Here is a 14937-nt window from a genome sequence, read left to right as displayed (position 1 = left end):
AGATGATGATGATGATGATGATGATGATGATGATGATAATAATAATAATAATAATTTTGCACTTAGTTTTTAATAATAGTAGTAATAATTATTATTATTATTATTTTGCATTTAATTTTAATAATGGTAATACTCATCATTATTATTATTAATAAAATTATTATTATTATCAGGAGAGTTATTTTGCCTCTGCAGCAGGAGGAGCAAGCTCGTGTTTTCAGTCCCTGAAACATCAGAAGAGTTCAGTTCTGAGTTTAGAGCAGGGAACTCTTTAGCTGCCTCTGGCATGACCAGTCACCACCAGGTATCAGTGTAACCTGCAGGCCCCAAAAAAGGACAAGTAAAAGTGCTTTTCTTGTGGCTCTGAGCCCCAGACATCTGTGGCAGCAGAGGATTCTGCCCAGGGATGTCTGGAATGCGCATCCCTGGCTTGTTTTGGAGATGCCGTGCAGACAACTCATCCTGTTCTTCCCTGAGGAATACTCTTATATCACAGTGCTGATCCTCAGCACTGGAGGAAATAACATCTGTTAGCTCAGCCTGAGGGGGCCAAAATCTCCTCTGCTTTTAGAACCTGAATTTAGCAGGATTTTTTGTTAACCCTCTGTGGTAGTGGGGCTGTGGGATCCATGAGTTCACCTGTGAAACACCCAAAGGGAATTTGGTGGATGAGAGAAGAGCAGATCCTGGGCATTTCACCCTGAATTATTGATGTGCTCCCAAACAATACCAAATTGTCAGACAGGAGATGCTCCCTGAGTGCTATTCCAGACTGAGCATTGTTCAGGGCCTGACCTGTTCCTCTCCAGTTCCCGTAACTGCATGACCTTGGGTGAGGTTGTACTTGAGGCAGGTGGGTCAAATGTAGTTTTCCTTTTGCTGATCTGATAAATTATAATTGAATCAGCAGCTAGAAAAGGCCTCATATTGCAATTACACTGGGGCAGGAGAGTTTGGGGAAGTGATCAGCTGCATTGTCCAGGAAGTTTTGTATCTGTTTGTAAATATAATACTATTTCAGCATCTGTGAGTGAGATTCCTCCCTCTTTGATGCCTTTTCTTGTGCAGATGCAAGAGGGGGAAAAATGTTTTAGACCTGTCTCATAGAAGCAAATAGCCAAAAGCTTCTTTTTGGTCTAAAAAATGGTTTGAAAATAAACCCAGGAGATGAGGCTGGTTCCTAAAATAACCTTCAGGCCTGCTTCAGAAATTATGCTCTGTTTAAGCTCTTTATGGAAAGCCAGTTTTAATAAAAGCCAGTTCCTCACTGCACAGTGATTAACAACTTTTACTAAAAGCAGAAATGGTGTCAGCAATGTGAGCAATCCCACAGGGCACAGTGCAGACTCATTTGGGGTTTTTTGGCCTCTGTGGATCCGTCTCAAGACTGTAATCACTCTGGTGAAACAGCAAGTTGCACTTTGGGAAGATTGTCCTCAAAGATAAGGGATGATTTGATGGCATTACCTGACAAACCCAATGGGGACAGAAGGTGGCAGTTGTTTTTTCCATTTAGTTGTTTAAGGGTGACATTCTGAACTGTCTGGCAGGGACGGCTCTCACCTCTGGCAAATGCCAGACTTAGGATGAATAACCCCAGATGAAACAAATTCTGCTTTTAATTAAGATGTCGGACGTCTCTGCTGTGTAATCCTGCTCTGTATTCCTGGGATGGAGACAAACTTTCTGCAATTCTCAATTATAATTTTCTCAGCAAAGTAAAAAAGCAGAAGGAAAAATTTCACAACAGCCCTCAGATGGTCACTTCCTTTGAGACATTGCCCTGAAGACTGCAAGAATTCAGCTTTTGGTTTTGTTTTACACTTAATTGGCTTGCTCAGCTCAAGGACTGAGCTGCCATACCCTCGCTGACACATCCTGTCCTCAGTGACAGAAGGAATGTGGCACTGGCAGCTCCCTGCTCCCTCCACCCCCTCACCGGTGCCTTACTACTCTGAGACACATTTTCAGAACAGATATAAATACTCAGCACTGAGAATGCAACAGTTTAGTTCCTAGAAAAAGTGGAGCGTGACCTTGCAGATGAGAAAAGCCACGGCCAAGGGTGAATCCATGCCATGAGGGGTGAGGTGGCTCACTTCAGGGAGGTGACTGTCCTGCTTTCACCAGGTTTTGGGGCAGATCTCTGTCTTTTGCCATGGTTTGCAGACACATTTTGTGGCAGATTCAGGATTGATGCCTCCTTTGCGTTCAGTCACATTGCTGAGGTGGGCAGCCAGTGCAGAGCCAGGAATGAGAAACCTGGAAGGTTCCAGAATCATTCTGGTCTCAGTGTCCTTCCTCAGGGTTATGCTGAAGGAGGAATAAGGGCAGAGAAAAGCAGAACTTAGCACAGGAAAAGCAAAACACCACCATTAAAGTGAGCCATGGAGCCAAGGTCAGGAGCAAAGAGAGGAGCTCAGTGAAGGGATCCAGGCACAGGATCTCAGAGTAAAAGAGTTCCTAATCAGAGCTAAACAAAAATAACAAAATAAGCAAATTGCTTACTGACAGTGAGTATTTTGGGTTAATATTTATTTAGGGTTAATTCTTGTAGCCATCTTGGGCATTCCCTAATTATTGTGTCCAACATGAAGGTCTCTGTTTTGAATCAGCTGCTGCTGTGTTGCCCAGAGAGGCTGGAGGAGGGTCAGGACAGAGATCTCCAACACTGGCTCCTAAAATCAGCATTCAATTCCCTCACTTCTGCTCCATTCCCTTTGGGATGGGATTAGTTCCCTAATTATTGTGTCAAACATGAAGGTCTCTGTTGTGAATCTGCTCTGTTGCCCAGAGAGGCTGAAGGAAGAGTCAAGACAGAGAACTCCAACCTTGGCACCTAAAATCAGGGTACAATTCCCTCACTTCTGCTCTATTCCCTTTGGGATAGGATTAGTCACCCCAAACAAGCCCATCCCAATCTCTCTGAGCTTCCCTGGGTGGTTTGGGTTTGCCTTTCAGGTGATGAACTGATGGATGTAAATTATTTCATTTCTAGGTGGCAAGGAGCTGTCATCGACTGGAACGGCACAGAACCCATCTTGTGACTGATCTGAGCTGCACTTTATTTGGGAAGACCAAAAGGAAATGACTGAATGAGCACATTCCTATTCCCACCAATGCAGGAAATAGGGCAGTTGGAGATGAGGAAGAATGACAAGGTTTGCAGGCTGGCAGAGTTTCACCTCAGTCACCTCGTGCTTCAGATATTTTGCTTTTAATATAAACAACACTGACGTAAATTCCTTGTCTCTGCCCTCAGCATAAAGCTCCTGAGGGCAGGCTGGGTTCCCACCACCAAATCAAGGTTACAGATGAAGCTCTGAAGTCATCAACGTCCCCTTGAGGTCTCCTGCTGGATCCACTCTGTATCCTGCAATTGTTTGGAAGCATCTGATGGGAGATGCTGAACCCAGATTTCTCTCACTTTACAGCCTTCTCTGTCCTGCCTTGTTCTTCCTTGAAAAAAGCTGCAGTGCCACTATAAAACATCATCCAAGGAACATATATTCAGCTAGTTACCTGGTGTTAGCAAGCCTAAATAGGCTGGTGACCATCTGGGCTTTTTTGGGGAAAGCCTGGCCTATACCAAGTTCTTGTTGTGTCATAAATTTGCAGTAAGGATTGTGGTTGTGTGTTACCAGAATAATCCCATTGATAGTTTGTAGGTGCAGCTGGTGTGTAACAGTGCCTCGTACTGATATAGCTCATTTTTCTTTCTGCTAAGAGGCAGCTGTATCAGTGTCTTTACCTTGATGCCCTTATTTCTACCATGAGGGTTTATTCACACCCAGGTGGCAGATCAGAGCTGGGATTTGCTTCTTCATAACTACAAGCAAACAGAAGATTTGTTAGTTTTGAAATTCAAATGGTGCCTATCTGTGATAAGTACCAGTTTCCATGGTTAAATAAAATGCATGTGCTGGAATGAGGGGCTGTGGAGATGGATACTGAGGTACTGAAGCCACAGTTTGTAATCTGATTAATTCTGCTTTAGCAACACTTTACCAAAATTGGGGCAAATTACTGTACAGAATGTTGGAAAAAATGCCTCAGGGAAAAAGGCAGATAAATGGTGTTTCTAGAGGTATTCCTCTCTTGAGAGTGAATATTTCATGAGAGTTCAATAAAGGACTTTTACTTCCTGATGTTTATTGTAGCACCTTCTTCCTAGTCAGTGTGGAAACTCCTCTGGGTCCTGAAAAATGGGTGGAAAATCAATTTCCAGCAAAAATTCAGTGTTGTTCTGGGTGCAGGGTGCCAACTGACTGTGAAAATGGAGATCTCAGGGAATTAGCACTGGAGTTAGATTTGAAAATCAACCTGAACATAAGGAAAAGGAAAGGTTGAGATGGCCTTTGGATGAAGATCTGCCTCTCCCTTTGCTTCCCATTCACATCAAACTGTCACAGAATGGTTTGAGTCGGAAGGGAAATTAGAAATCACCTTGTTCCACCCCCCTGCCATGGGCAGGGACACCTTCCATTATCCCAGGTTGATCCAAGCCCCATCCAACCAGGCCTTGGACACTTCCAGGGACCCAGGGGCAGCCACAGCTTCTCTGGGAACCTGTGCCGAGGAAGAATTTCCTCCTAATATCCAATCTAAACCTGCCCCCTTTCAGTTTAAAGCCATTTATATGCAGTAAAGCATCTCAGGGTTGCAGTTATTTTAATTTTATTTATTTCAGTGTAATAAAATCTGTTTGGTTTAGTTCACATGGATGAACTTAAAACTTTGTGAGGTCCAGGTCTCCCAAAGAGATTCAGCCTCTGAGACATCATCAGCACCAGATCCATGCTCATTGCTGACTGCTGCCCCTGCCATCCCTGTGTACTTAGGGATGTGTTTCCTCTGTCACCTGCAGGTGGATTCAATAATGCCTTTAAGATACCTCAGCTTGAGCTTCAGTGTTTCTGGCAAATCCTAAACAGCCAAAGATCCCAGATGTAAAACCTTTTTTCCCCTCTTGGAAATTTCTTTATTCTATAATGCATACTTTGTTTCATGAAACAAATACAGTTTGATTTTCCCCCACCTGCCTTACAGGACATCCATAGTATAAAATTTTGAGAGGTGCATTTGGACAGAAGATACTGTGGAGATGACAAATGTTGGAAGATTCTTGGAACCAAAAAAATTCCTTTCTGTTTTTTCCAGCCTAGTAAACCCACACCATTTATTTCAAAGCCTTAAACTGTGTCAGGTTGGAGATAAGGCAGAGATAAGGGCTGCTCTGGGGCAGGAGGAGCTGCTGTGGGACAGGCAGATCTGATCTGACTGAAATCTGGATGTCTGCAGGGCAGAGGTGTTCAGGGGATCTGTTCTCTGTCCAGAGGAGGGGAGATTCCAGGGTGTGGTGGAGCTTTGTTTTAGGATGAGAGAGTTGTTCCTACACAGGGATCCCAAGAAGATTGACTCCAGTGCATCACACCCATGAAGATGTAAAGATTTTTAAGGTATGAGAAGGAGGATAGACTGTTTGGAAAATGTGGTTTATGGATTCTTGTGGACAGTAAACAAAGATGAGGAGAGGCCCTGAACTCTGTCTCTCTGTCTAAAACAGACTCCAAAGAACTTTGAGCCTCCTTCATCACTGGTTGATGGAGAATATTTTTTGTTAAAACAGATTTTCCTTACATATTATCTGTCATTGTGTCCTTGTATATTTGTTTGCAAAGTCCACTGCCCACCTGACAGTGAATTAGCTCCAGATTCGCCCAGGCCCTCACTCACAAATGAGAAAAAATGAACCTGAGCCACCTCCCCAAGCCCCAGCTGGCAGGGCACCTCAGTGTCCTTACCAGGCAAGAAGGAATGGCTCCTTGGAAGGAATCTGCAACCAGAACAGTTCAGGGCCTCTCCTCATCTTTGTTTACCCTCCACAAGAACCCAAAAACCACATTTTCCAAACATTTTCTTTCTCATACCCTAAACATCTTTACATCTTCATGGGTGTGATGCACTGGAGTCAATCCTCTTGGGATCCCTTTGTAGGAACAACTCTCTCATCCTAAAACAAAGCTCCACCACACCCTGGAATCTCCCCTCCTCTGGACAGAGAACAGATCCCCTGAACACCTCTGCCCTGCAGACATCCAGATTTCAGTCAGATCACATCTGCCTGTCCCACAGCAGCTCCTCCTGCCCCAGAGCAGCCCTTATCTCTGCCTTATCTCCAACCTGACACAGTTTAAGGCTTTGAAATAAATGGTGTGGGTTTACTAGGCTGGAAAAACCAGAAAGGAATTTTTTTTTGTTCCAAAAATTGTCCAACATTTGTCATCTCCACAATGAGGGGTCCAAATGCCCCCCTCAAAATTTTATTTTATGGATGTCCTGTGAGGCAAGTGGGAAAATCAAACTCTATTTTATTCATGAAACAAAGTGCACATTATAGAATAAAGAAATTTCAAAGAGGGGAAAAATGTTTTACATCTGGGATCTTTGACTGTTGGGACTTCCCAGAAACACTGAAGCACAAGCTGAGGTGCCAGAGCATTGCCTGGTCACTGCCTGCATCAAGACTTGCATGTTCTTATTCAGTGTAAAGCATCAGAAATTATTTCCCTAATTCATGACTTTTTGAGATTTTTGTGTCAATCGCATGAGGCAATGCAAAATGTTGTGTGGCAGTGCAAAAACCTTTGCACAGATCTGTGTAAAAACACATCCTCTGCACAATGTGCATCCAATTTTTAAAATTATATTTTCCTCTTCCTTGTTTCTCTCTTTTTTTTCTTTTTTTTTTTTCATTTCCCAAATAATGTGACTTCCTGAGCTGAACAAAGCAGTGACCATTTGATAACTGAGCTTTAAAAGGCACCAGTGGTGTTGGCACTTAGGTCTGCATGGTGTCTTCATTTCATTCTCTTTTCTTCTGTGGAATAAAAAAGTGCACTCTGTGCTGAAAATTGACCCCTTAACTAATAACAAACATGGATTATGGAGATGAATATGGAAGCAGAGTTACTATTTTGGCAGGGTGTCACATCTACCACCTTTTTACAAAATGTTTATTTAGCTTTGTCTTGTACAGAGTGTCTCCTACAAATAAAACATTTAAAGCAATGGTCAGGCAAAAGCCCAGATTTCCTCCTCATTTTTTAATAATTGATTTGCTAGTGGAAATTAATCTGGGACATTGAGTTGTGAATGTTTCATGGGCCTCATCAGCTCAGTGGAAAAATAATGGCAAGAGCAAAAAATAATGGTTATAGGTAAAAAAAATCACAATTTTGTAGACCTAGTGTTTGTTTTTTACATGCCTGTCCTTATTCTGGTTGAATCTGGGACAAGATATGATGACTGATCTCATGAGTGAATCCCTGCAGTCACTGTGGGTTTGGTTCCCAGGTAAACTAAAAATGACAATTTGAGTCTCTTGCTTTCAAGTTTTCACTTTCCTGGGGCAGATTTTGATTTGTTTGTGTCTGCAATGTATCTAATGGGCTAATTTGAAATGGCAGGAAATGGTCACTTCAGTAATCAAGGAAAGCTGAAGAGCTTGGAAGAATGACACCACCATAAGCCAAGTTTTCCATTAGGGAGAAGTGATTTAGGGGCTCTGAGGATTCAGTTGCTGAAAGTGAAGTACTGGGAGAAGGCAGGATTTCTTCTGGTGCTGGATGGGAGCTGCATTAAGAAACCAAAGACATCAGACCACTGTTTTTTTCCTGAAAATACTTGCACCAATCTTTTGAAGCAGTAAAATAGTATTTAAGAAGGCTTACATGATTTTGGCTATGATTGCAATAACATAATGTAGTAAAAAAAAAAAGTATTTCAATTATTTTGGTAAATCTGTTTTATTTTCCTGTCCCAGAGTAAGTTTACTATGAAGGGAACTGCCCTGAATTTCACATTGTCAATTCGTGGGTTATGCACAATTATGTTTTAGATGACAAAAACTTAACCCTCACCAAAGTTTGTCCTGTGATAATTTGTCTGCTTAGTTTGTGTTTTCAGAAATGTCAAAATTAAGAATCAAGCATCAAAGCCTTAACGTGCATAGTTTTATTTTATTTTTTCATCAAAAAGGTCATGTTGGAAACAGAGATTTTTTAATGGAATGGTTGCTCCTGCATCTCTGCATGATCCCATCTGCTGCACCTCCTAAGGAAAAGTCACTCCATGAAGAACACTTTGTGTACACTCACACTCTTCATTGATTTGTTTTCATTGGCTTTCAAATAATAAATTCAACACCAGCTCTGAAATAAGGAAGCAGTTCCTCCTTAGCAGCCTTGTTTATAAAACTAGAAAAGGAAAAAGGGCTCAATCAGGTATTTTATTTGTCATTTCAAACAGGATGGGGAGGGATTGTTGGTACAATGGAAAACAACCAGATTCTGTGACATCCCCCAGTAACAGTTGCTGACTATATCAGCAAGGAATCAAGAACAGATTTTACAAGGAAAAAGTTGGGTTCTTTCTAAGATAAATCATTCAACATTTTTTGTTTCATCTGCTATGAGGTGTTTTTCTTAAAATCCCTTTTTTTTTTTTTTTTTTTTTTCTGAAGGAATTAAGGGTAATTTCAGTTTAAAGGCACAACTCAAATATCCATACAATAATAGCCCTGAAACTCTTCCAGACCCTCACATTAAAACACCTTCTGTGATCTCTCCCTCTTGGCCCCACAGTGATTTTCAGGTGGTGTTTCAGTGTTTTTCATGGCACTGTGCACATCCCATGCATTCCACATCTTTGCTCAACACTGATTAAAATGTCCTATAGCAACCCCTGGATCTGGGTGCCTCCATTTTCAAGGGCAATTTGTGAAAAAATACAGCACAAAGAGTTGGCTGTGGACAACCTGAGTTGAGATGGAGTCCTGCAGAGATACTCAGAGGTGATAAATCTGCAAGGTGACTTTAACATGGCTCTGAAACTTCCAGCTTAGCTGGAGCAAGTCCAGAGCAGGTCCATGAGGGTGATTAGAGGAATAAAACACTTCTCCTTTGAGGAAAAGCTGAAAGATTTGAGGTTGTTCAGCCTGGAGAAGAGAAAGGGAGACCTCAAAGCCTCTTCCAGTGCCTAAAGGGGCTCCAAGAGAGCTGGAGAGAGACTTGGGACAAGGCATGGAATGGCAGGACACAGGGAATGGCTTCCCACTGCCAGAGGGCAGGGATGGAAGGGACATTGGGAAGAAATTATTCCCTGTGAGGATGGTGAAACTCTGGCACAGGTTACCCAGAGAAGCTGTGGCTGCCCCATCCCTGTAAATGTCATCATCATCATCATCATCAAAATATCTCCTCACAGGGTGGATATCTCCATCTACACCAGTGACCCAGGAATATCTTGAAAGCCACTGGTGAGAAGCAGGCACTGGTGGAGTTACCTGGTCTGGGTTAGGTGCTACAGAAGGAATTGCATTTTTCTCTTCCCTGCATGCTGCTCTCTGGATCTCCACAGGTTATACTGATTATTAGAGGAGTTCAGGATGACTGATTCAAATGAAGCCCACTGTGTGTGAATGATAAAACCTGAAAAGAAGGAAGTTGTGTTTATGGAGCTTGGCAGAAAAAGTGAAGGAGCTGATGGGTCAGAGACTCCTCCTGCCTCCTGCACCTCTGGCTTCCACTTCACAGCTTTCACCTGTGACAGAGAATTACCTCTGTGGAAGAAAGCAAAGGGCTGAGTAGCAGGAATTTGCCAGCTTTTGGAAAAGGAGTTGCTGATAAATCAGGTTACCCACGTGGGCACACAGGAGCTGTATCAGAGGTGGGACCTGGAAGGTGTCCTGGACGTGAGAATTTGTAAGCACAGATTCCTTGTAGAACAGCACTGGGGCTGTGTCACAACCCTAAATCCTGATAAAACACCCAAGATAACTGTACCTTGTGAGTGTTCTGCTTACTTCCTTATCATCATCTTATCTTTTGGCAAAGCCTTCTGAATTAATCTAAGAAATATTCTGGGCATTTGTAAAAATACTCCGTGCACTGGAATTCAGCAAATATTTATTAATTGACAGAACGCCGGTGAAGAATGTGTAACCAAAAAAAGAATAAAAGTGTTCAGCTCTTCTCTGTAAAATACACAAAGGATAGGAGGTTAAAAGTTACATTCCACTAGCATACCTTTTGCTGAGCTGTACTTGGTTTGGTGAGTGGTGTGGATGGCAGCCAAGGTCTCCAGAGCCTGAGCTGAATCACTGCTGCAGGGAGAGTGGAAAAATGTCCCTTGTGGCTGGGGAAAGGGAGCAGTGCAGGGTCTCCACCTGTGCAGGTCTGTGGGGGCAGTTCCCCTGAGGATGGATGGGTTTCTGCAAGGCTGTTTCCCCAGAGATGTACAAATCCAAGCTGAATATCACAGGAAAGGAGCAGCCATAGGTTGTGAATGAGCTGTGAACGTGTCATGGGTCACACTAGTGGGGTTTTGGTAGGTATTAAATCCCAAACATTATAAAAATATTGTCATGGGGTGGAGGGTGGAAGGTGTAACAGTAAATTAATTTTAGTATCACAAGTAAGAAATAAAAATCCACCTTAAACATTGAGCATGGAAGATGAAACAAATTGTTTTACTCTACAGGACATCACTAATCACTGACTTCTGTGTTACTCAGATTATTTTTCATTTGTGATGCAGTTTTAGGCCTGTGCTTCATTTGCCTCATTGAGCATTAAAGTCAGGAGAAAAACCTACTGAGGACCAAGCTCATTCCAAGTGTGGATCTGGAGATATTCCAGAACTGCCTGGACACAATCCTGTGCTGGAGCAGGAGGTTGGATTCACTGTGCTCCCTTCCAATCTGACCCATTTCTGTTGCAATCAGCTAAACACTGTGTTCAGTGGGCTCCACATTTTTCTCTTTCTGATGGAAGATCACTCCCTTGCATGCTGTGACACCTTGGCTGAGGAAAACCTCCATGGTCCATGCCTTTATGTTTTATTGTCAGTGACACATGGCCGTATTCCTGTTTTGAAGTGGCTGCAGCACGCTGTTGATGCCATCTCAGAGCTGCTGTCAAGAATTGTTTACATTTGATCAATGGAAGCAAAAGGGGAAAACTATCACAATGGCAGATTGCAGCTGGTAAATGTCACTCCCAGGCACGGTGACAAATGAGTAATGAGTGCTCTGCCATGGCGTGTGAAGAAAGTCGGTCTTTTACGAGCACTTCAATGCAGAGCACTTTTATTATGACTGACATCCTTCTCAGGGCTGAATTCCTATCACCATATCCTTCCTGAGTCTCCCTTGCTCAGGTCAGTCCTGTGAAACAATCCAGCATTTCTCAGATTGTTATTCCAGTTTGTAAACCTGGCAAACACAGCACGAGCAGTAGAATCTGCTCTGGGTTCGTTGGGGTTGGTTCTCTGTCAGTAGCAGAGGAATATAATAAGTGAAAATCTGAAAATTAGGCTTTTGGAAAAATTTTTTTCACTATGAAATATAGCTCTGGATATGCAACTGTTGAGTCATCTGAGAGAGAAAATAGGTTTTTAATATTTGCATTTGAGAAATGCATAAAATCACAGAATCACAGAATCACAGAATATCCTGAGCTAAAAGGGAGCCACAAGGATCAAGTCCAGCTCCTGGCCCTGAACAGGACGCCCCAAAAATCACACCACATGTCTGTGTGTATGAGTAGCAGGGACCACAAAAAGAGGAATTAAAACTATAATTAATATATATTTTAAATTTTGAGTAGAATCTATAAAAGCATTCAATAAAGCAATGGTGCTAAGGCACCCACAAATTAATTTTTAACAGAACAGCGAGTGAAAACATAGGGAAATATCATGATGAGTGAGAGGCTATATTGAGAGCTATGAGGAAAGGCTAAAAGAATTGGGATTATTCAGCCTGGAGAAGTGACTGACTTAATTGCAGCCTTCCAGTACCTGAAGGGAGCCTGCAAGAAAGATGGAGAGAGAGGATTTACAAAGGTGTAGAGTGACAGGACAAGGAAGAATGGTTTCACTCTGAAAGAGGGCAGGTTTCAACTGAATATTAGGAAGAAATTGTTCCCTGTGAGGATGGGGAGGCCCTGGCACAGGGTGCCCAGAGAAGCTGTGGCTGCCCCTGGATCCCTGGAAGTGTCCAAGGCCAGGCTGGACAGGGCTTGGAGCAGCCTGGGATAGTGGAAAGTGTCCCTGCCCATGGCAGAGGGTTGGAACTGAATAATTTTGAAGGTCCTTTCAAACCCAAACCATTCTATGATTCTGTTAGAGCCTCCTCTAATACCACCAGCCTGGGTTTAAATTCTTGTAACAACTGGTGCTCTCTAAATATACATTGCCCCTGTGCCTTCTCCTCTCAAGTTTTCTCAGCTGCTGAGAGCAAAGAAAGGCATTTTGTAACTTGAAGTTTAAAAACAGCATTAATTTTTACTCTGTCCTTGTTTTTTTCCACGTCACATATTCTATGTTTAATGTGTAACTGAAATAAGAAGCTTCTTTATTTTGTGGACAGCAAAATGTAAGCATGGTCTGCGAGGAGAAAGGTGATTTATGAGATTTCCAGGATGCAGGGAACAGGTGACTTTTGCTTAAAGGAAAAAAAAAAAAATCATGTTCCTAGCTTAAAAAAATAATCAAGTAAAAGTAAAGCCATAGAGAGAATATATGTTATCTACAATCGTTCCAGAAAGCATTTCCTACAGAACAACAATTACAAGTCATTGTGAGTCCCTTGGGAACAGCAGTCAAAAACATCAGCAGTTAATTACTAGAACTTCCTAAATCAACCTTCTTTGGCATGACATGAAGTGAATGAGAGCAATAAAAGCAAGGAAGTGCATTGTGCTTTGTCCTGTCCAACTCCTGTTCGGACAGGCGTAGGTCACAAGCACAAATGTAACCAGGCATGAATTGTTGGGGTTTTTTTGTTGTTTTTTGGTTTGTTTTAATATTTTAATTCTTGGCCTTGGGTAAAATTAAACCTTGGAAAGGCCAAGGTAAAATGCAGGGCCAGGTCTTGAGGCTGCGTAAATCCTCTGAGCTGTGCCATGGCCACACCTTCAGAACAGAGTCCCTGCTCCATCAAAGAGGATGGAAAAAATGTGTCCTGGAGTGGCTGGTGAAGTAAAGGGGAAATGGAACAATCTGTTCTTATTGGGGTTCTCAAGGCTGCATGTTGGGGTGCTGCTAAATTTTCTGATATGTAGCTCAGTCAGGTGGAGCTTTTTCTTTGCCTTCTGTGGTTCTGTGGCTGCTGGGGTGAGTCTGGAAGGGATACCCTTAGCTATGGAAAAGCAAAAATATTTCATGTGGACCTTCTTGAAAATTGATTTATTTGCTTTAAAACCAGTCTGAAAGATCTAGAATATTTCTCTGATAAAGCAGTTGCTGCTGGTTTTCACCAATCTCCTCATTCCTGCCCTTCTGTCTCACAGTGGGGTGGAGAAAATGTTTCACCAGCTGAGGTGAATTGTGATCTGGTGAGTCTTCCCAGCAAAAGCTTTGAGTAGGGATGTGAATGGACGACAGCTTTGAGTAGGGATGTGAATGGGGCACAGCTGTCAGCATCACATCTTTGGCTCATAGTGAATGAGAAGGAAACTCAGAAATAAAACTCGTGGCTTAATTGGAGGGAGGGAGCTGCAGGGAAAGGCACACACCAACAAATGGCACAGAAGCTGTTTATCAGGAAGAGGTTTACAGGATCTCAAATCTTCACAGATGTGGGCAAGGAGAAGCTGCTGATTGATGTAGGGTGGCTGAAAGGAAGAGAGCACAAGATGTTCACGAGGCAGGGCTTCCCAGACCTTGGGAATTTTTAAATTTTTTTTTTTTTTTGATTAGCAGTTGTGCAAGTCATGCTTGGTGCCATGGAAGGGCTGGCCAGAAAGAGCAATAAACCAGGCAGAATGTTTCCCTAAGCCATTAGCATGGGTGATTAACAGCTAATCACCATAAACCCAAAGGCTCATCAAGGAGTTGAGGAACTACAATTAGGTGGAGGAAACCCCAAAAATGTGATTGGTGCCAATGGGATTTTCTGTCTCAGTCACACTGAGGCTGGTGAGCAGCTGAGCCCCACTGAGATGGCTTGCTTGGCCAAAGAATGTCTTAGCTTGAGAGCTGTGGGGTTTATTGCCCTCACAGGAACAGGGATGCAAAGGAGGAGCATTTGAAGATTACATAAAACTCACAGTGAGATGATTTTACAGGAGCTGTGAGAGTGTGTGAAAGTTATTGTAGAATATTTAGAGAAGGGCCAATCAATGTGGCTTGGGGAGGAGCAAGTGTGGGAAAACAGACATAAGGAGATAAAAGCTGTAAAACATGCAAAAAAACTGGGCTGGCCACACTCTGCTCTTGCTCAATCTGCCCTGTCTCCTTATTAAACTCATTTTCCAGGTATTTTCCTGGGTCCCCACAGGTTTGTGTGGGGTCTCAGGGCCAGCAGCTGGAGAAGGGGCCATGGCTTACAGGGCTGGTGTGGCCCAGGAACTGCAGAGAGCAGGATGTGAGTGTTCCCTGAGTGTTGGGGAAGATGAAACAGGAAATCTTTATAAATATGATTGTCTGGCAAAATATTTTGAGAATATAGAAACTATAAGCGAGATTGAAATGGAAGCAAGCTTTGAGATACCTTAGTTACTGAACAACTGGAAAACAATGGTGTGGCCAGCTGAATGTAGTCCGCTTTTGATGGAACAACACCCTCTGCTCACAGACAGGTCCAAGAGCCAGAGCAGACCCTGCCAGCTTGGCAGAAGGGGTCCAAAGAGGAGTTTTTAGGGTTTAAAATGTAACACAGTATGGTAATGTAATGATTCTTATAGGCTGTATGTAAATGCTGTAGGATTTGTATCTTGTACTAGATTGGCTAGTGAGAATTAGAATATTCAGCACAGAAGATTTATGATATTGTAACAGGAACCTCACTCTCTTACCCTTTTACTGTCTTATGCTCTTACCCGCTCATCCTCTCTCTCTCTCGTCCTCTCTACCCTTCTCCCAGGCCTGCTC

General features: G+C 42.8%; 1 protein-coding gene across 2 annotated transcripts in view; it reads left to right on the top strand.

The window, feature by feature from the left end:
* The window catches only part of MINDY4 (MINDY lysine 48 deubiquitinase 4), a 77349-nt gene extending 73201 nt beyond the window's left edge, over positions 1 to 4148 (top strand). For both annotated transcript variants that reach the window (XM_064703809.1, XM_064703810.1), the window contains exon 18: positions 2999 to 4148. In XM_064703809.1, coding sequence (XP_064559879.1) covers positions 2999 to 3047 — 49 coding nt within the window. In that variant the 3' untranslated portion in view covers positions 3048 to 4148. The remainder of the gene's footprint in view (positions 1 to 2998) is intronic.
* Positions 4149 to 14937: the final 10789 nt, after the last annotated feature.

The sequence above is a fragment of the Zonotrichia leucophrys genome, chromosome 2, assembly GCF_028769735.1.
Source record: "Zonotrichia leucophrys gambelii isolate GWCS_2022_RI chromosome 2, RI_Zleu_2.0, whole genome shotgun sequence".
In the NCBI taxonomy this organism is placed as follows: Eukaryota; Metazoa; Chordata; class Aves; order Passeriformes; family Passerellidae; genus Zonotrichia; species Zonotrichia leucophrys.
The sequence above is the reverse complement of the archived record's forward strand: the minus strand, read 5'-3'. Positions and strand labels throughout refer to the sequence as shown.